Source organism: Typha angustifolia, chromosome 15 (assembly GCF_048772165.1).
Source record: "Typha angustifolia cultivar Huaian chromosome 15, ASM4877216v1, whole genome shotgun sequence".
NCBI lineage: Eukaryota > Viridiplantae > Streptophyta > Magnoliopsida > Poales > Typhaceae > Typha > Typha angustifolia.
Genome location: NC_133253.1, coordinates 18866630 through 18888011, shown reverse-complemented (window position 1 = coordinate 18888011; position 21382 = coordinate 18866630). Strand labels below are relative to the sequence as shown.

The window sequence follows — 21382 nt, the reverse complement described above, 5'->3', positions numbered from 1 at the left end:
AAATTGATTTGAGTTCTTCCCATGGGAATAGAAATACCATCTCAACTTAATTGTGTAGTACATTAGTACTGCGGTGTAAAAGTCAACTTAGAATGCTATTAAGGAAATATATGGAGGCAAAAGCATATAGAAATTTGGATTGCAATAGATCAGTAAATAAGCAACGGAGAATCCTTTCAGAAATCGTAAAACCAGCTTACAGAACTTATAATGGATAAAAAAAAATTCATTAGATGTCAATAACATTTTACGAGAGAAATGGAAGCACACCGACATGACATGCGAATAACAATGCAAGCTCAGACTATTTTACAATGGTACATAAATGTAGGATTCCACACAGACACTAGATTCTTATGTACATGAAGTTGCAACAACTAAAACACCAATGGCATGAAGTATGTAAAACTCCAGTTAGCTCCTTCATGTTAGTTCCTATGCCTATAAGGCTACAACTAAATGTCAACCTACTACTCAAGCACTAAGTCCGAACTGTTAATGGCTCACCGACTTACATACTATTTAATAATATACAGCAAAGCACTAATGTATATTCACGCCTACAACCTCCAATACTCTATTGCTCCATTTGTGGTGTTCATTTTCTCTGAAGTTTAGTCCTGAGGATCCTGATGGAGAAAGGAAATAATTTCTGCATAAATTGGGAGATACATTTAGACCAGTATACCGTGTCAATTCTGACAAAAGAAATATGACATTGATACGTGGAAATATAAATGATGTGAGATAGTACCTGCAAAGATTTAGAGTAAGCCTTGTGAGGGGGATTCAGGTTCTGAACCGCTGATAGATGTGAATGTTGACATGGTATCCTCCTTAGACATAGAACCAAAATTCAATGCCGTAGTTGACTGCCGCCTCATATCCTTGAAGTATCCATTATGACGACCAGAATATGATCGTGGTGTGAGGAGCTCAGGGGTGGCACCACCAACAGTCAGCCGTCGGGGAGCGGGGGTCATGAACCCATTCCCATGCACATTAGCATGATATCCGTTTGGCTTTCTGTTGAAAGTATTGCTCCTTCTTGGGCTCGGTTTGGACCCAAATATTGCTTCTTTCTCCTTAAGTAGCAGACCTTGTAACTTCTTGTGATCCTACAGCAAGGCAGATGAGTGTTCAAGGAATTAGTAGTTGATATATGAAGTTGAAAGGAATAATTTAGCAAGCAATAGGTACTTGATATCGTCGCTTCTCCTCTTCCTTTTGTTGCCTTGCGAGTTTGTACTCTTCTAGAATAGATACCAAGCGAACCTGGCAGTATTATCAATACACAACCATATGAACAAGAGGAAAAGAAAATTATATCTAGTGAATGTACTGAATAAGCAATAGGAATTGGATGTACCCCATCATACTGGAATGGCATATTTCTTTCATCCTCCCAGGCAAAAGTTTTGCTCATCAGGTTGTCCACCATGGCTGGAGACAAATCTCTGGTTAACTTCAGATACTTATGTAACTTTAACATTATAAGGTTTGAGGAAACAAGTACCTGGAATCTTGGTGACAGTAATCCGTGCCTTCTCTGCCCGTTTTAGGTTTAGATGCGCACCTCTTCCAGCGCTATATCTATTGTCATCCTGCACCAAGAAGTTCCAATTAAGCTCAGCAACACGCCAAACTCGGGAAACATGACAAGAAATTTACTATTGGTGAATAAATATTAGTTCAGTACACAACATTGTTTTATCTTTTGAATGAAAAAACAGAACATTTCAGAGTAACTTCAATGAATTACTGCAACCGTTTACAAACATATAATAATACATACACTATCCTCATATATATATATATATATACATTGCATATATGCACAAATGTAACCATGTATTTACTATTTAGTCATATATGTTTGTGTAAATCAACATTTAGAATCAGAAAGGACATCTACTTGGTTGTATTCTTCAAGCCAATTTTCTTCATCACAAGCAGCAAGCCATTTGTTTATCCGGTCCATGATATCTTTCCTACTTATAGATTCTTCTTTTGCTTTCACTATTTGTGCCTCGACTTTTCCAAGCAGTTCAGAAGGATCTACAAGGCCTAGAAACAGTGAGATAGTCAGGTAATGGTCATAAATTTGACAAAATACTCAGTACAAACAATGCATTCAGATTTGTACCAGAATCCATCAATGCATTGACTTTCTCGGATGCCGTACTTATATCAGGTTCTATATGTGCTCTTTTGCATATCTCTTCGAGTTCTAACCTTCTCTTCAGAACAAGTTCTTTCAATCTGCTGGCTTTTAGTTTTGTTAGCCTATTGACTTCTGCTTGTATCTGTCGAAATAGTAACAAGGATCTGAATATTTATCAATAAGTTGACTGCAGAACCTAGAGAGGCCCCAACAAACAAACCTGGTCGAGTGTTTCTTGAGAGAGAACGCCAGTATATATTATGCTTTCCTCTGGTGACTGAAGAATGCTTGTTAATCTTCCAAAATGCCTCCTCTCTTCTTCAGGAGAGTCCATCAAGTTCCAGAGTTGAAACAATGATTGTGCAGTTTCTCTCAGCTATAATGCAAGTGGGTTACAGATATAAAGAGGCCTTCACAACAAGTTGGAAGAGAAAATTATTTTATTACCTTTTCAATTCGGAGCTTTCTTTCTGATTTCAACTTCAGTACAGCATGAGAAAGTCCTTCCAACGTGTTATTACTTATGTTTGTTGAATCTTTTGAATCAGTCTCATGCAAACTGGGATGCACCTCATCAACTGTCTTTCTGAAGTCCAACCCAAGAACACCACATAAAGAATGCACTTCATTAACGTACTCCAGGACCTTTTGAAGGCGATCAGACTGGAAGTAGCAGAAGAAACTGTCAGAAACCATAAGTTTGTGTAATAAAGAGAATACAACACTATGGAAGATGAGTAACTTCACCCACAGAAAATTATCAATAGTTACACATATTTATTTTTTCAAACTCCTTCAAATTGATCTCAAAAATGAGGCCCTCAATATATGTGACCATGACTTGTATTGAATTTGTTGATCATGGGCATCGAAGACTTTTAAAGATCTACCAGCCGTTGTCAAAAACTTCTAGATGTATAATTCCAAAACCCCCAGAGACTTTGAACAGTGCTAATCACAGCTATAAAGTATAAATGGTTTCACACCAAGATAATAAGTCTTAGCTTATAATACTTGGTCTGATCAGGCTGACAAAGTGACAATAGTGTCTCAACTAATGAGTTAATGGTAGGAAAGAATATAATTGGATGTGAGGCTCTATTATAACTGCTTTTGTTCTTATAGGCACTGAACAATATCTGTACTGTATCTCTTCACTTGAGTGTATAGTTGCCAATATGTGTTAGGGATTGATCACATGTATGTCCTGGGGGCTGGGGTATTTTGAAATAAAATGGAAATGGGATGACAACTAATTGAAGGGGCTGGCAACACATCATGCTAAAATTTATAGGAAGTCTGCCATCAGTTCTGTGCTCTTGCTCATTTATCATCCAATCAAAAATTCGCTGAACTTCATATTTCAGATAGAATGCCCATTCTTTATACTGTAATGGCCTAGTATGTCTTCAGTAATTGGTCTACAAGCAATATTTTGGACTTTAATCTACCATTAACCGACAGGATACTTGGATTCAATGGCTAAAGGGGCACGTAATTAACATCATTGATGTCAAGTGAAGAAGAGATACCTTCTCTTTCTGAAGAGCACAGAGTTGAGCTTGATATTGGTTCAGCTTCCTAATTGACAAATCATGTTCATCAATAGTTGTGGTACTCATAGCATCATTCTGGTGATTGTATTCTGTTAGCTCAGCACTGATCTTCTCAATCTGTGATTGTATATCAGAAAATTGTTTTATTCTTTCCTCTCTCCTGACTTTCAGATTTTCTAACAGAGGCATGACAGTAGCAAGTTGTTCTTTCAATGATGCCATCTCTTTGTCCTTCTGCATGCATAATTTTGCAAGAGTCAGTTATAGCGAGATTTGAAACATTGAGAAAAGAATTGATTATAAAAATTATAAATGTCCTTTGGCGATGTAAAGCCAACTTCATTTTGAACCCATACTAGATGGTCAACAGTACCTAAAGGGTAGTAAAATAAATGACTACTAACTACTAATAAAGAAATTATACAGTCTGCATTGATTGGCAATGCAAATAATTCATGAAGAACCCAATGCAATGACAATCTCTGGTATTACAGTTTAGCACCCATTACCTTTCTAAAGGAAATCCTAATCCAAATAAAGCAGACAATTAGTTAAGATAAACAATATCTTTTGTCATGATTCCAAATCAGTTATAGATAACATAAACAGTCCTTTATTAATATATGTAAGCCTATGGAACAACCCTAAAAGTATGTCAGTGACTAAATATGACACCACTGCCAGAAGGTAAGAAATCATACATTCACTTCTCACTCTATCGGCAAAGTGCCTAGAAGGTTCATCTATGAGTGTGCGTGTGTGTATATATATAAAGCAAGTTAAGATAAACTCTCGGAAGTCTCCAATACCCTTGAGAATGGTATAAGTTCATGCCTGAAAGTGAATCATTCTCCAGCCTAGCTATGTTTCTAGACACTTAACTTTGAGGTCCTTTGAAGTGTCAATACTTCTGAATGCTTGGACAACATGGCGTGAAACTTCTTGCTGGTGTACTTTTTAAGCCAATGATGACAAGAATAAGTGTTCTCAAATATATGAAACAGTTGCCAATCAATAATATGGTCAACAGTTCATATATGCTGTCTTGTAATATAACATGTATAGTTATATACCACAACATGCATGCTAAGATCAGTGGCACCAGATCAGAATCATACCAGGCCAACTGGTTGGTGTGCAGTTATCATCTGTAATGTTGAAATTCAGCTTACCATCTAACATGGTACTAAATAACATGACTCCATAAAGACAATTGCATATGCTCATGTTAATGTCGTATGAATCATGGAGCTTATTTTGCAGAACATAGCACAAAAATGCTTATAGAAGCATAGTATATAGACTCTAAATCATAATGTGTACCTTTGATTGCACCATGTCCTCCCCAAGACAGGCCATGAAAGCTGCAACCTCTGCTTCTTTGGCAGCCACAGTCTGATGAAGCTGTGCCTTCGTCTTGCTAGCCTCATCGACCTTCTTCCGGTATACTTCCAAGCATTCTCTCTCAATCTCCAATAAAATGCGTTCTTTGTCTACCTCGCTCTCACCTATCTCTGCCCATATGTGCTGCTTCCAAGCAATAATAATACATGAATACATATTGTACACCAAAAAATCCCTAAATATTGGACATTTGATTAGGTGATCCTTAATAATTGACAAGAAGAAATTGCATGTTTTTTATGATAACGTTCTATCAAGAAGCTACTACGAGTCTACAACCAAGAATCTCACAAAGGAGTAAGAAAGAAAAGGTGGAAATTTAGTATATTGACTTCAGATAAGTAAAAGTCACTTGAACAATATCAATTTGATTACTTTGCCAATTAAATTGTTCGAACGGAAAGAAGCATACAGGATGAAGTCAATATCGTTGATCAAACAAGAAACATAACTATTTAGAGGTACCAAAAACAAATATATTCAGGAAATATAAAAGAAAAGCTCAGAGATTCCCAAACCAAGAAGAACCCAGAATCCAATCTGACACCGTAAAACTCAGAGGGTAAAGAGAAAGGAAGAGTGAAATTTCCAAGGTAACAAAAGAAACAATCAATCAACAAGTCCATTAAATTCAGCCAAAAGAGAGAGAGAGAGAGAGAGAGAGAGAGAGAGAGAGAGAGAGAGAGAGAGAGAGAGGGGGGGGACCTGAAGCTCTCTAAGCAAAGCACTACAGCTTGTCTCCATGGTTACACTGGTGAGGCCCCTCCCTCCAATCCCGAACCCCATCATATCCTACCTCCAATTTAAGTACTCGAAACTCAAAATCGAAGATGAGAAGAGAAGAGAAGAAGATGAGGAGAAGAACAGAACAAAGAATCAAGCTTTTCTTCCTACGACCTCAGTAGAAAGCCTCTCAGGACCTAGATCACAAGAATGCCCATGCAGGAGAGAGGAAAGAAGAGGGAGAAAGTGGCAGACACCATTTCCCTTTCTTCTCTCTCTGAAGCTTCTCCTCCTTCTGTGTTTCTTGGGATTGAAGAGGTAAAACTGGAAACCTTTTAAGGAAACCAGAATGATATGTCAAAGGCCATTAAAGCTACCCATCAGCTCACAAAAGTAGCACTAAGCTCAGAGCAAAGGAAAGAGAAGCACAGAGAAGCAATGGAATCAATGATGCGAGTGATACCAAGAAGAAAAAAGAGGGTGTTTTTGGGAGACAGTAGCAGCTTTCTTCTCTCTCTCTCTCTCTATTTTTTTTAAAAATCAAAATGGTACATAAAGCAAGAAAAAAAAAAGAAAGGGAAAGAGAAGGACTTGTGCTACTCTTGGAGAGGGGTGGTGAGTTGAGATTGGAGGAAAGCAGAGCTGTATAGCAGTAAAAAAGAAGCAAAGAGGGGTTGGAAGAGAGAGAGAAGTTTGAAGACAATAAAAAATTATGACCATTTAACCTCAAGACATGGTTGTTTTGTTCTTTGCAAATTAATATATGATTAGTTCATAAATGAGGACCTAGCTTTATGTTCCTGGGGTCATTTTTGTAGGCTGTAGTCTTCTTCTTATCATGAGATATTCCTGTTACTGGGTAATTTTTTATTTTATTTTTTCTCAAAGCAATGTGCTTCAGATGGATTTTTTTTTTTGAGAGATAATTTCCCAACTTGCCTTGTTAGGAAATAAATGTCACATCAAATGATGAGGAGCATTCATAGAGCACAGTGATGCAAATTATATTTAATTTAAAATAATTGTTGTGATCCTATTTGGCAAAATCTATTATGTACAATTTAATCATTTAATACAAGTGCAAAGTCTAGCTCTGAGAACTGGGAGAGAACTACTAGGAGATATTATAAAAATGGAGTTGCATGAGGACAGTGAAAACTACCAATAAATGCCTTTGGTAGGATTTGTGCTAGCAAAGAGTTAAAATAATGTAAAAAATGCATGGAGGCAACTTATGATTATATTACTGTGATTCTTTTTTCCTGTACCAACCCAATTTTAAAGCAGTTCCCATTGGTTTCATGGAGCATATGATTCAGACAACTATTACAGCTCACAATCTTTTTCTTTTTTTCTTTTTTTTTTCTTTTTGAACAACCTAATGCAATTAGAGAGGAGGATTAGTTGAGTGTGGAGGGGACCCATATCCTTATGAATGGCAACATGAGCAATGGATTGATTGCAAGGAGGAGGTGGGTCCATGTCTTTACACTTGCCACCTTCCATGCCCAAGTGGTTTCAGTACTACTAGTGATTGGTAGTCATAGGTTGCAGGGCAAAACAAAGAGAGAGAACTCAGAGTAGGATAAGGAGGAGGAGAGCAGTACTTGTTGTGGGAGAGGATTCCAGCCATTCTTGAGATGTGATTGCCCATCTGTCTCCTTCCTCCAGTCTTTGCAGGATGTTGTAATTTCTTTTGCTTTCAAGGAAAGAACTCATCAAGTAAGAGAAAGGTAAAAGGAATTCCAATGTTGGGGCCATCCATCTACTCATAACAAATAGCTTCCATGTATTCCTTATGTTAGGTCTTACTAATAGATGAACTCAAAAACTTGTATACGTTTCTTTTCCTTTTCCTTTTCTTTTTGTGATACTAATGTTTATATATGGTTATTTACTTATAGGTCTCTTAAATTATCATATTAATATATATTCTCACCCCGTGATAACGTAAATGAAAATTATTAAACGACCAATTTATAATTCAATTATTTTTTTTTTCTCTTCCTTAAACTGAAAATAAAATGAATTTTTTGGCTCCTAAAGTTAATCACATGATGACCAAATGATATTTTCTTAGCATAAAAGAATTAGATGGATGACTAACAATACATGTATTTGAAATTATTTGAGAAGGTCAATGTGCTTTAAATAGGTGATAGTACATGGGTCTAGGTAATAGATTCTTCGACATTGCATGGAGAAGAGGCTAAGATTACTAAGTCAATCAAGATCAATACCCAAAGTTCCACAAAACCATACGAATGATTAAACAGCTGGAGAATTATTGTGTACTATACTTCAAGGCAATTGGATAAATGGGACACTCAAACTACCAACCCCACTTGCGTATTGTCTCAATTTTTTTCGTGCGTGTACTCTTTGGATGGAAATTGGTTAGATGGGATTAGGTGATGGAAAAGCTCCAATCGTTCACCAATGTGCTGTTACTTCACTCTCCAAAGTTTTTCAGCACAAAAGAGTATATAACTATAATATAATTCATTTAATACAATATAAGGAGACTGTAGCAAGAAAGTGACAAGTTAACAACCTAATAGGTGGCATGGATATGAATATGAATCGGCTCTTCTTGCACCAATGAAGCCCTTATTTATTTTTGTTAGAGCTTATCTCTGCTTAGAGTAATGCTACTTCCATTATTATTAATAGATAAGATAATATTATATTAAAAATATTTATAGAGTTTTTATGGGTATAGCATTATTCCTCAGCATAATATGAAAATTTAGGCTACCCTTCGTTGGCTTTATTAGTCGGTGAGGAGTATATCCACTAGCTCATCATTATCTAAATTGCTTAGCCCCTTGAACCAATTAAATAATTCACTTCACTGGCCTCTATGGTCTCAGATCTTATTGTGCATGCAAACAAATGGGGCCAAGGAGAATATTATGGATATTTGACCCTCGTGATGAAGCTTTATTTCATAGTAAATTAACTATATGAAATAATAAATTGTTTCCATTTGCACATTAATAGGATGGCAGCGAAGAACTAGTGCAAGTGATTAGGTTATGGATTGGAATTTAGTGATTAAGTCTTATCAAAATGGCTTCAATTTTCTAAAGTTAGATTCTTTGTGAGATATTATTTGAGAATATAGGCTCATGAGTCATCAACTATTGAAGAAAAAAAAAAAAAGGTGATACGCGTCATGTGTACATAAAAAGGTTGGGTTTTGTTGAGAAATCTAATACGAGGGACCCTTGACTTGACGTTGTGACTACCATGGCTTATCTATTATTCCATCTCAATCTCATTCATTAGTCCATAACATAATTATTGGCAGAGAAAATAAACAATAGACTCCATCAATGTCTTCTTCTCCACAAACATTACTATACAGCAACCAAATATATTATCACGCACGAATTTTTGCACCAAGTAAAAGAATTACCCAAAGAAATTTAGTATTTATTCAAAAGGACTATGATGATCAGAACAGTGAAGAGAAGATATTAGTCCATGCTATAAATACTCAAAGAGAGCAACTCATACTTCTACCTGATAGAAGACTGCAAATTTATATTAGGATTTGCTCAGCAGTATGCGAGTAGATCATGCACCAAAGCATCATGATCTTCCATTGACGAAGGTAATAGGCTAACACTATAGTTTAGTAATTGAATCCTACTATCTAATCATAAAAATCATAAATTCAATTCTCCATCAATTCTGAGATTAGTATTTAATAAAAAATTTATCGGCGTACCGTATGCAGATGAATTTTAGTTTTCTTTTAAGCTTACTAAGTTGTTTAACATATATATATATATATATATATATATATCAGGAAAAATCAGCATAATTACTGCTGCCATATGTAAGTGAGAGCTAATTCCGTGATTTAGTTATATAAAGAAAAAGGCTATTCTTATAGTCTTGTTGTTGGATTCCTTCAATTATTTTGCCTTAATGATTGCAAGGCCCTACATGTACCATAAGACCCGTTTTAACAAAGATTTGTTGCAATAGTGACTGTTCACCCATTTATAAAAAGGTGAGATGGAATCAAATTTTCCAATAATTAAGTCAGTTGATGCTCCACGAAATCTTTTACAGGATCTCCTGTTGAATTTACTGACAGGTAATTCTTTTTCTCGTTCTCTTTTAAGATATTATATAGATCTACTCATCCACTACCAAGTGGGTAGTATAATTAGAGGGTTCCCAGTGCCCATCTACAATAAAAATATTAAAGGATCAGACAGAAGAGAAGTCACACGTGCATTTGTTACCAGAGATCTAGCTGGCTTTCTTGTCTGTTTGCTCCTCCTTCCCTAACAACCACGAATATATAATTGGCGGCGGCTCCAATGTCGGCGATATGTATGCAATTACTGCGGTATTGATTGCAGAATACGGACAAGATTGTCCCATGTACTGATTAGTAATATTTAGCATAGAATTTAATTTAACATGGCGAGGTTCCTCTTCAAATTACCTTTGCTGTCATTCTCCTTCCCCCCCCCCCCCCCCCACAGAAGCTGGATGGTTGTTTGGTTGCACGCCCACATTGGATGCTTTACTGCTTGCGTTTGTTTTACAGCAGTCCCAGTACTTGTGTGTCGTTGACTGGCTTTCAAGTCACCCACCGGTCGAAGTGAAAAGATTGGAAGAATTTTAACTGACTAGAGTGCAAATATGCTTGTTGAAGCTTGGCAATCATGGCTGTCAGATTGTCCATGGCCGTCCTGGGAGGCAGTCAGCAGCAGAGCATGCGGAAAGGAAACAGTCAATGCTATTATGTTAAAAAGCTTATATTATAACAGTGAAGTCAATACTTTTAAAAAGGAAAAGAAGTTTAAAAAGTAAATAGGTACGGGGTATGGATGGGATAATAAAAAATCAAAATAAAAAAAACGACGACAAGAAATCAAGATGACATCATAATCATGCTTTGTTAAAAAAGATAGGCAACGAAACTAAAGAAAGCATCGCAACATTTTACCAAATAAAAGGGGTGGACGGAACAGAGAAAAGGAATGCGAGATAGATCGCTTTCTTTTCCTGATAAGCTAAATGCAAAATTTAAAGCATAAGATTCTTTGAATCAGTTCGAGGTTGTTCGGTCCAAATATATTCAACACAAGAAGAAAAACAATCTAGCCAAATAATCATATTTCACAAACAAAACAATCAAGCGTACAGTGATCAGAATCCATGAATTCAGACAAAGAGAAGAGCACGAAACTGTGGAACAATGTACACTGAAAGCTTCATACCTCAAAGAAGATTTAGCTCGGGAGAAAGCGTATGGTGATCAGACGTGACTTCGGTACTTGGCATCAGTGCGAGGATTAAATTGCAAGCATTACATAATTGAGTCTTTTTAATGATATCTGCACTGTAAAAGCCATTGGGCCATAAAATTTTTTGCATTCCTTGACAAAGCCTTATAAAAAAGCTTAATCAACATCAAAAAAATTTACAGAACTCTAATTCTAACAAAAGAGTAGGGAAATTCAGCTAATTTGATAGCGAAATTTCCCACTGTAACGTGTACAGATGGCTCCAAGACACCTCAACAACTGCAGAACTTCATGTCGTCAGAGTGCATAAGAAAGGGCAGGAAGGGTGTGGCGAGCAGCTGGCACCAAATTGTAAAATTCTCTGATTAGAACAAAAAATTGGATCAAGAATGAACTTTGGATGAGGGTAGGAGACCGACAATGTAGCATTTCAGCTTCTAAACAAACATCCTACCATCCATTTTGTAATGAACTCACATCGCAATTCCATGCTATATTATTGTGTTGCCAGCTTAGCAAGAATGATCATGTCTAATATTTTGACTTCATATGTGTCATCTAGTTTCACGATGCCATCAGAACCATCAATACCAATAAGTTTTCCAGTGACTCCACGTAATGCACCATTCATTATCTTGATTTTGTCAGATTTCTTTGGTTTCACCACCTCTATCTCTGTAGGGAAAGCTGTCACAATATCTCCATTTCCTGCAGATCCAAGAGCTACCTTGCAGGATCCATCCTGTAAGTGAAGTCAATGTTACAAAAGACTGGAGAAAAGAACACTAGTGACTCTCAAGATTCATATACATTTCCAAGATAAAGGATATTCGCACTTACCGCCAGCACTTCTCTAACTACGCCAACATGAGAATCTTCTCCAGACCTTAGAATATTCACCAAAATGTCAGGGACGTACCAATTGCCATCCCCTTCACCACCTGCACAGAGTGCCACAGACATCTGTTGTTATCTTTTGCATACTGAGACTACATAAGGCTTTTTCTTGTTAAACCAAATATTAAAATTTAGAATGCGTAGAAACTATGCCCCATAAAACCAGACAGCAACCAGAACAAAAAACATATAAATAATAAAAGATGAGAAATGGTAAGGTTTCCAAGACCAATTAACTTAGAATTCTAATTGCAAAAAAGGTTTGCTGCACTTTCGCAACCAACTAAAAGTGCAGTTGTAAACAATATGTTTGAGACGATCATGTCATAGACACGCAACATATCTAATTTAATTTTAAGAAGACAAAAAGTAAATGGGATGAAGAGGTCATCTTGGACTATCCATCAGTGAACCAAATTACCCAGCAGACCAGTAAAAGAGAGCACATCTTGAGGAACATAGAGGAAGTGGTTTGCTTTTTGAGTATGGGAGTTAAGAAGAGTGGCAGACCTATTGCAGGAGACATTATATCCAAACCAACATTTCCAGGTGTCATTGGCTGTCCTCCAGGAGTACCGGGGAGATAAGATGCAGAACTAGGGGTCATTGGTTGTCCACCAGGGGTGGATGGTACGTATGGGCTTGGAGCATTTCCTGGAAAAAGGTGACAATCTTAATAATTTTTTCTCCATTAATCAACTACTAGAAAATTTCTTGAGTCGAGCAGTAATTTAAATACCATAGCTGCTTTCTCTGGGTGTTGTAGAGTCGCTGTAATTACCTCCTGGAGTGCTAGCCCAACCTGAACCAGGAGTAGGTGCTTCATATGGCCGGGCTGGAGGAGTTCCTGGCTGAAATGAATTTGAAATGCACGTAATAATGCTTACAATTATCAACCAGAAAACTAATAGCGCAAACGGATATTAAATAATTCTGAACAGCAAAGACAAAAATTAGTTACTCAGCAGAGGCACAAGTATACGACTACAAAACCAAACCTGATAATGTGGACTAGTTCCCCAAGTGGCAGGATTTCCCTCTTCCCAATTATCCCTGATAAAAAAAATATAATACGGACCAATAAATAATGCAGCAAGAACGCTGCACATAAAACAACATCTCACCAGCAATGCTATCTGGTAAAATTCTAAATGCAGTTAAAGATTATTGTGAACACATTATGGCTAGTAAATAATTTAAGTTTCCAGGAGATTATACAGGAGCAAGCATAGTTTGAGTAGAATTTGCCCTGCAATCTTATTGTGAACAAAGTTGAAAAATTCAAATAAAAGTTCAAATCAGTTCCTTATAACATAAAGCAAGTTGTATCCAGTAAATTAACCAAATGCTAAAACAAGAGGCTGCAATCTACCAACTAGCAGAGGGAAAGAGGGAGGGAGGGAGGGGGTGGCCAGGGGTGAGGGAAGAGTTAGGTTGGCAGATGATCTGTATGGAGTAAACATATATCCATTCTAATAAATATTTTTTTTTCTACTTCATCCTATTCTCTCCCTCATTACTGCAGAAACTGTTAACCATCAACAGTTAGTTCAGCCCAGATTAAGTCTAGCAAGACCAATCACAAAAACAAGCTACAACTTCAGTCCACCTTCCCCTTGCCTTTGATAATATGCTCATAATCTATTCACAATGTGTCACTGATTTTTCTTTATTAGACTATTACTGCTATTCTAATCCAGCTAACAAAGATGGTGAATTCTTACCTTGTGTTTGGTCACCATGTCAGATAGGCACACACTTTATCTTTCATACATGAGCATGTATATATAAGCAATAAAAAAGATTCAAAGTGACAGATATTGGTATAAAATGTCACAAGAATATTTTATAAAGAATTGATAAATCCTGCTGGAGTATAGAATATGACAAGCCAGCTAAATAGAATTAAAAATGAAATTCGCAGAAAAAGGTCCTACAAAATTAGAGCTTGCCTCAGTTATTTCAAGATAATTTGGTTATCTAGATATGAGAAGATGTTGAATCGTTACGATAAAATGTAAGCATAAGGTGGCATAAAAGTTCATGGCATAGCATGACAAGCACCTAAATCTTTGACAGTTCTTATAAGAGTAAAGCAGAATATCTGCATATAAAGAGTAGGTCTACAGACCTTGCAGGGCTCATTGGAGCCCATGCCCGGTCACGCATTGGTGTTCTCATACCATCATGTATGGGTGTTGCTGCAAAAAGAAAGAGTTGACAAAAATGGTAAGGTTAAAAATACTAAAGATAGAAACACAGATATCCAAATGAATGTCCTCTATTGGGATATCCATTCAATGAAAAGGAGCAGAACAGCTTAGTAAATGGCGTATATGTACCAATACAGTACCTGAGATGCAAAACATGATCAACACAGAGAAATATGGCAATGGAAGAAAAAAAGAAAAAAAAAACTACTCATCTAGTCAACCAATGTAAATAACCACCAAGTTGAAGTTTCAAAAGAAGATGCTTGAAAAAAAGATGGACACTAAAGCAGCACCCACCTCCAGGATCTCTCATAGGAGTTTGATATGGATGTAATGGCGTCCGTGATGGATGCATGGGTGTCTCACCACCCATACCGAAACGTGATTCACTGAAGTGTACGTAAATCAAGTCAGTGGAAATCCAACACAAAATCTAGCTCACAGGGAAACAGACACATCATGTATCATTACCGGAATGGAGTTGCCAGAGCAGCTGCATCAGCGATATGCTCTCTTTTAACTGAAAATTTACCACCTCATTAGTCTATTGGAGAAGATCAAAGGAGAATAAAAGGCAAAAAGAGGATCACCTGTGACAATCTTCATCTGGGAATCAAGCTCAACCCGCACAAGTTCACCCATAACCTCTGTAACACGGCCACGATATCCCTTGAATGGACCGGATCGGATTCTAATACCTTTACCTACCAAAGAATCATGTCCTCTTCCACCTCTGTATCTTCCACCCACTGCATCAGGTTATGTTGGTGTATATTAAACAAATTTTACTCGCATGCTACAGGCATTTATGCTCGCAATACTATTGATAAAGAAAATCAGATAGCCTTTGAAAGTGAAAGCCATACAATTTACAGGAGGCCCTCCTCTAGGGGGCAGAGATCTTGGTGACTGCAAGATACTGGATGGAGATCTCAAACCACCATATCTTGAGTCCGATGTATTTAGACCCTGCAGTGAAATGATTCAATATGCTGATATGATTTCAAGTGACAGAGAAGAGACAATCATAGGAAAGCCTGACCTAGAATGTAATAAAAAGCATAAAAGCATACATTTCTGTCGAGATTCCTCTGTGATCCTCCAACAACTAAACAGGACTGAGCTTTTGCACAGATAAAACCAGCATGCTCAAGGTGATGGCGGTCAAATAGGAACAAGATTCCTTTGTGTATGTGTTCGACTGGTCCTTGCTTGCCCTGGAAAAAGAAAAATTAAGCGCATAGCTGAAGTTAAGAAATCATAAGATCTATATCAGGCAGAAAGACATGAAACTTTCAAACAATCTAAGATAAATAATATAGTAATATCTGACCTTACATGGTCCTTCAATAACCCTCACAACATCCTTAACTGATACAATGTTATTAGACCGATCTTTGGCACCAGTCCGTCTTTCAATTTTGCTCTTAATTTCCCTCAGTTTAACAAGCACAACCTCAGGTCTATCTGGTATTCCTTTGAGAACCTGAAGACATGTTGAAATTCAGTTTTACACTTTTAGTATATAAGAGCAAAAAGGGGACATTGCCACCGTCTGAATTTTTTTCTTGCCTGAAATGCTTCACTTTCCACACGTATTATTACACCAAAGGACATATTGCTGCACAAAATACAACGAATAAGAGAATGAAACTAAATTAACATGACGAACCAAAATATTGAACTACTCGAGAGAGAAATCTTACTCTAGTAAAACAAGATCATGTAACTCATAATCACCAATCCGCGTGATCCCAGTAGTAATTTCAGAACTCTCAACGACATGATCCGCAAATACACGGATCTGGATCAGAAATTGATCATTACTCCAAATGTTAAAAAAAGTAAACACAAATTATAAATATAGGCCTACTTGAAGCATTTAAGATGAGTCTGAAAATACAGCTTACATCTTCTTTTGTTGTGTCTGATAAGATAATCAATACATGGCCATCAACTTTTACGACCATACCAGTTGCACCTTCCTGAACGCCAGAGACCACTTTTACATGGTCTCCTGGTTTAAAGTACTTGCACAGCTCCTTTTCATTAAAAGCCAGTGTCTTCTGCAAGAAGCAACTATGTAACGTTCTGTTTGCTCAATTATTTGCAGGAATTAATGAAGGCAATTCAGTACAAGATGATAAATAAGTAATTACTGGAAGGCCGGTCATTTTTGGTCTGACATGAACAGTCCCTTCCTCTACTTTCTCAACCCATCCCTCTAGGTTCTTAAGATCTCCTCGAACAACAATAACAGCATCACCTTTCATGAAATGGCCCTTCTTTCTGTTTTCAAACAAAGAAGACAAGCTAGCCATATCGCCTTGAGCCTCATCACCGGGTTTGCGAAATTTCTCAAGCTCATCAAAAGTTGGCTGAATGTTTTGTGAGCTAATTGATTTTACAGAAACTGTTTTATAAAGAAATCCATCTTTGAACATTAACCCATCAACCATCTCAAAATACTCCCCTGAGTCTTTGTCCCTCCTTCGCTCTACACGGATATGCATCTCCCTAATTGCATTTAAACGGATGAGAACTATACCGCCATTAATAGAACTTTAACTATAAAAAAGTATTAAGGATAGAATGTTAAACCTTGCTTCGTCGATGTTGAAAAAGCGTGGTGGAGGAACAAATGTCTTCTTTTTTACTATATCCCTACCTTCCTGAAAAAGAAAAAATATTGAATATTTAAATAAGCTGTGAACAGTTTGCAACCAGAAAACAAAAGAATCTGAGTAAGTTGCACAAGTTGATAAAAATATTTGTCAGAGAAATATGTTCTGGCTACTTCAACTCTAGATTTCTTGAAAAAGGACAAGTATATTACCAAACCTGAAATAATATTTATCCATTACTGCAGAGAATGAGGATATGATAAGATGAAATGAATGGAGTATAACTGAAGATTCCATCACTCTCAATACTTCTCACTTAGCCAAGAAGGAGGAACTTCTCAGTTCTCACTTCTCACAACATTTATTAAATAGTGTTATACTAGTGGAAAATATCACTAAATTGATGAATAATATGGTCAAACGAAACAAAGAGAGCTTAACAAAAGGCACATTTCTTATATAGAACTGGTGAAAGGAGTCCTACCAGCTTATTAGCAAGTGTTTGTAAATCAACTCTTGGAATAAGCTTGACCGTCACCTTCTGGCGCACATTATCAACATCAACAACCTGAAAAGGAAACCTATAAGATCATAAAAGCACCAAATAAAGAAACCAAAGGTGAAATGCAGTGCCATACTTTAGCAAGATCCCCTTTATATATTCCTATCTTCATTCGAACCCATGTATCCCTAGAGAGATCAACACTTTTACTTTCAACTGATAAAACATCGGTCATCTCTTTTATTGGTACAAGCATCACCTTTGCCGATGAATATATATTCCTTAGACCTTTGCAAGCCTGAACACACCACCATTAGCAGGGATAACAACTTTGCGGAAGCAATGAAATTATGAAAAAAGAAGTACTTATACCTCTTTAACATGAGCTTCTTTCTCAGCTTCGACATAAATGTAATTTTTTAGATGGTCCAGTGCAACAGCTGACCTGATTTGGAGATCTGACCTATCAATGAATTTTTGCATGAGACAAATAGCTGTTTCACGCTCATGACCAATCTGGAGACATTATCAGAGATTTGGTTTTTTTTAAAAAAAAAAAGAGAAAAGAAGATCATGAAGCTGCTGAAATTTAACTACGAAAATAGGTTTCACTAAACACATACCGCACATTTCACCATCCACAATTTTGGATCCTTCACTGACGGCAATAGAGCCTGCTGTTCAACATCTGTGGCATCCTCAGCATATTCAATATGACTTGACTTTGCATATCTCTCATAAACTTGTCTCTCTATTTCATCTACATCTTCCTGATCCTCCCCCATTAGGATCGACGGTCGATGTAACCTTCTACCCTCAACCTCATCAGGTATATCAGCTCCAGCATCATTTATAAAATCTGCATTTTTGGCGTTATTATTATGTTATCCAGAGATGTGGAATGGAGGGCAGAAATTCTAGCAATTAATATAAAAAAATGGCTGAACTAGTTTCCGAGCAAACCATTTTAACCAAATTTTGCAACAAAGACAGTTGAAACTGAACATATGACCATCCATATATATAACATCCATTCTCCTCCCCGAAACTAAAATGTAAAATCTGAAAAGTTGCGTCAGGTTAGCATTCTTTTTGGCATTCTCCTTTTTTGTTCCTTTTTTATGCCAACTGACGAAAGTTAATGCCCCATACCAACAAACAGTTTAAAGTATGTTGAAGTATAATTGCATTTAGTAATAACACAATGTCTTGCTTCATTCTTTTTCTCCGCTGAAAAGAAAATTTCATAGGAATCGCCAAACTATCTTATTATTAATTCGTTGTAATTGCTGCCCACAACCTTCAGGTGCCAAATTTTTGAATGAAAATACGGAAAACTTACTAGAACAATTATTTTTTATAAACCATTTACCTCAGTTGCATCATAACAACAAAAGGATTTTTTATTTTTTTTGGTTCTAAGATAACTATAAGACCGAATCATTGTCGATTACCGTCTTCCCCTTCTTCTTCCTCTTCTTCGTCGTCGCTGTCAACCGCCGCCTCGAGATCGAAGAACTCCGAGCCGGAGCGCCGCCTTTGCTTCTTGCGTCCCCGGCGATCGCCCCCGCCGCCGAAGTCTTCATCGTCGTCGTCGTCCTCCTCCTCCTCTTCCTCTTCGTCGTCCTCCAACGCCGTGTCATCGATAAAATCGGATCGGCGCCGCTTCCCTCCACCCGATCGTTTCCCCCTTCCTTCCTCCTCCTCCTCCTCGTCCTCCAACTCTTCTTCCTCTTCCTCCTCGTAGTCATCGTCGCCTCGTCGACCACGAGCCATGACGGATGTAATCGGGATCTCGAACAAAGATTAGGTTTTGGGGATCGAAGGGAAACGTTCGAGATGCACTAGATCGATCGATCTCAGCCTATTAGAATATAAAACATCTCGATCCCACCATACAATTCCGATGGGATAACATAGAGAAGGGAGCAGGTGGTGACGATAACTCGCTAAGTATCGGTAGAGGAGGACGAGGAGGAGGAGGAGCAGGCGGTTGGGCTGCGGCGAAGAGGGGATCGTCTAACACAGCAGTAGGGAGATTTGAGATGGGACAGGTGGCGTCTCTTGATTTGCTGCAGGAGTCCAGCCTATTCGGACGACCAGTCCGGATTGCAAGTTGTCGTAGGAGCCTATCGGATTCGGGTTGAATCCGAATTGAAGTGAGATCGAATGACTCCAGATCCAATTAAATTTGTCAGATTAGTATCAAAATATTTACCAACTTGGTGATCACTTTTAGAAGCTCGTGGGCGAGATCAATGTTGGCGATAACAATCTGATTCCAAAAATCCGATTAAAATAAATAAAAAAAAATTTACAGATTTCAGAATATAAATTCTGAATAGTCGAGTCTAGTATTGGACACTATCTCCTTAAGACCAATTCACCCTCCACCGATTGCTTCTGGAACAGTGGACGTCAGTCTCCCAGGATACAACGACTGCCTTGCACTGGAAAGGAAGCAGCTTTCTAATGCCTTGATTAGACTCAAACTTAAAAGACTCGACTTTAAGAAGGAATAAACTCTCTGATGTGATATTTAATTATGCAGACTGACAAAATAGGTACCCCTTTTGGGGCCCAAAGCCCATAGGAAGTTTGTTGCTTATATACCATACTAACATTTCTCAAATATCCAATATGGTACTAAACTTACTTTCCTTTATTTCCCATTGCCATGATACCCACTTTAGAGCCAATTATCATTCACTTCTCTTCATGAATTTGATTAAGTGAATATATGACAATAAAGTATACTTTGAGCTAAATTGATTCCACCATTAAACCATTATTAATAATATGTGGGCCCCACTTAAAACTTAGCTCAAAATTAATAAAATATTCATGTCAAAATCATGAAATTACCAACAATCAATTCATTAACAATTAGCTAGATATTACAATAGAGTAACCTGATACACGAAGAGATGGGAAATAGTGGCCAAAGGGGAGAGGAGAAGGTTAAATAGTCAAACAGTTGCAGAGAGGGAAAAGGAGCAGAGAAGGAGAATAGGAGACGATAGCTAAGGAATTAAGAGAGGCGGGGGAAGGAGGACAGCGAAACATACTTGCCGATCCCCTATCTCTATTCTCTAACAGTCAAATAATTTAAGATGCAAAATCAAGTTGGATTCGAATGGGATAAGAGTAATTTAACATTGTCCTAATTTTATTGCTTGTTCTCTTTGGTTGCTCAGCCCAGCTCCACTTGATTCCATGATTTAGGTTGACGTGAGTTGGGTCTGTAAATTTTGCAGGTTTTCTGGGTGTAATTGTCGACTGTTTGGAGTATGGGATTAGTGATGGCTTCTCAATTTTTACGAATTACTGCTTAAATGTGATTTATAGTAAAGCTCTCACACTCCTTGAAGGCATCGAAAGACCGGTGTCTCACCGAAGCAACAAACTCGTGGCCTCTTCAGTGACTCATTTTCTTTAGTAAAATTAATTAACGATTTTGGTGACTCTTCTAATTTATTCTAATCGTCCCAAAAAATATTAATTGGTTGACCATTTACTCTTCCATCCAGATCTATCCCGTATCTATTTTACCAGTAGACAACAACGTGCTTGTAAAGTTTGTTTTGAACCCCCACTTGAAGCCTGACGTAACTCATGCTATTCTGTCTACCGATCTAATTTCAAAAGAAAATTTATGGTATTGTCGTTAGCTTACTGTTGCTATTATTGTAAACATTCCGTAGGACAGTAACTTGCATTATTTTTGAACCTAAGCATCTCTTTTAAATTGCTATATTATGGATGCCTCCAGCTTGGTTACTAGGTGCAGAATAAAACCATAGCGTTTAACACGGTGATTGGCATTGTGTGCACGTCACGAGGATGGAAGAGAGTTGATCACAAGTGGATATATTTTACGTTAAAAGGACATCCACGGTAGGTAGGTAAGTTAATGCAGCATATATCTCATTCTTGTTTTATCTTATATCTATAAAGTTGTAGGCTACTCTAATCTGCAAATAAGCTTACTGACCAGTGAGAAACTTGAAATTGGAAACAAAG

At 37.3% G+C, this 21382-nt stretch overlaps 2 protein-coding genes across 10 annotated transcripts; both read right to left on the bottom strand.

Moving 5' to 3' along the window:
* Nucleotides 1–278: 278 nt before the first annotated feature.
* Nucleotides 279–6433, bottom strand: LOC140779109 (65-kDa microtubule-associated protein 6-like). 2 transcript variants are annotated; one of them, XM_073124079.1, is made up of 12 exons: nt 5830–6433; nt 5044–5247; nt 3697–3954; nt 2612–2827; nt 2385–2540; nt 2147–2306; nt 1916–2067; nt 1517–1604; nt 1370–1443; nt 1201–1275; nt 755–1118; nt 279–629 (listed from the first exon to the last, which is right to left on the bottom strand). In XM_073124079.1, exons 1-11 carry the CDS (start codon nt 5911–5913, stop codon nt 765–767), a joined length of 1821 nt encoding a protein of 606 aa, XP_072980180.1. In that variant the 5' UTR covers nt 5914–6433; the 3' UTR covers nt 279–629; nt 755–764. The 2 variants fall into 2 exon arrangements, with proteins under 2 accessions (XP_072980180.1, XP_072980179.1); XM_073124078.1 differs by having other exon boundaries at nt 279–652; nt 5830–6430.
* Nucleotides 6434–11185: 4752 nt separating this feature from the next.
* LOC140777260 (putative transcription elongation factor SPT5 homolog 1) lies at nt 11186–19417 on the bottom strand. Of its 8 annotated transcripts, none has more exons than XM_073121253.1 (23): nt 18814–19415; nt 17983–18218; nt 17732–17875; nt 17496–17657; nt 17342–17425; nt 16835–16905; nt 16393–16750; nt 16144–16299; nt 15940–16037; nt 15806–15854; nt 15567–15719; nt 15307–15450; nt 15100–15202; nt 14824–14982; nt 14705–14753; nt 14531–14622; nt 14152–14221; nt 13019–13073; nt 12760–12871; nt 12531–12674; nt 11964–12064; nt 11601–11865; nt 11186–11484 (listed from the first exon to the last, which is right to left on the bottom strand). In XM_073121253.1, exons 1-22 carry the CDS (start codon nt 19133–19135, stop codon nt 11620–11622), a joined length of 3108 nt encoding a protein of 1035 aa, XP_072977354.1. In that variant the 5' UTR covers nt 19136–19415; the 3' UTR covers nt 11186–11484; nt 11601–11619. The 8 variants fall into 8 exon arrangements, 7 of the variants coding, with proteins under 7 accessions (XP_072977354.1, XP_072977355.1, XP_072977352.1 ...); XM_073121254.1 differs by having other exon boundaries at nt 11186–11461; XM_073121251.1 differs by having other exon boundaries at nt 11578–11865; nt 18814–19414.
* Between the last annotated feature and the right edge of the window lie 1965 nt (nt 19418–21382).

What these genes read in the sequence shown, in the direction of transcription:
- LOC140779109 (XM_073124079.1), bottom strand. Translation starts at nt 5,913, where the DNA reads ATGATGGGGTTCGGGATTGGAGGGAGGGGCCTCACCAGTGTAACCATG. An exon ending in CTTTGCTTAGAGAGCTTCAG is followed by an intron (nt 5,248 to 5,829) that starts GTCCCCCCCCTC and finishes GCTTGGAAGCAG; the next exon opens with CACATATGGGCAGAGATAGG. An exon ending in GTGCTCTTCAGAAAGAGAAG is followed by an intron (nt 2,828 to 3,696) that starts GTATCTCTTCTT and finishes TGCTACTTCCAG; the next exon opens with TCTGATCGCCTTCAAAAGGT.
- LOC140777260 (XM_073121253.1), bottom strand. Translation starts at nt 19,135, where the DNA reads ATGGCTCGTGGTCGACGAGGCGACGATGACTACGAGGAGGAAGAGGAA. An exon ending in TGTGGATGGTGAAATGTGCG is followed by an intron (nt 17,876 to 17,982) that starts GTATGTGTTTAG and finishes TAATGTCTCCAG; the next exon opens with ATTGGTCATGAGCGTGAAAC. An exon ending in ATAAAGGGGATCTTGCTAAA is followed by an intron (nt 17,426 to 17,495) that starts GTATGGCACTGC and finishes TTTCCTTTTCAG; the next exon opens with GTTGTTGATGTTGATAATGT.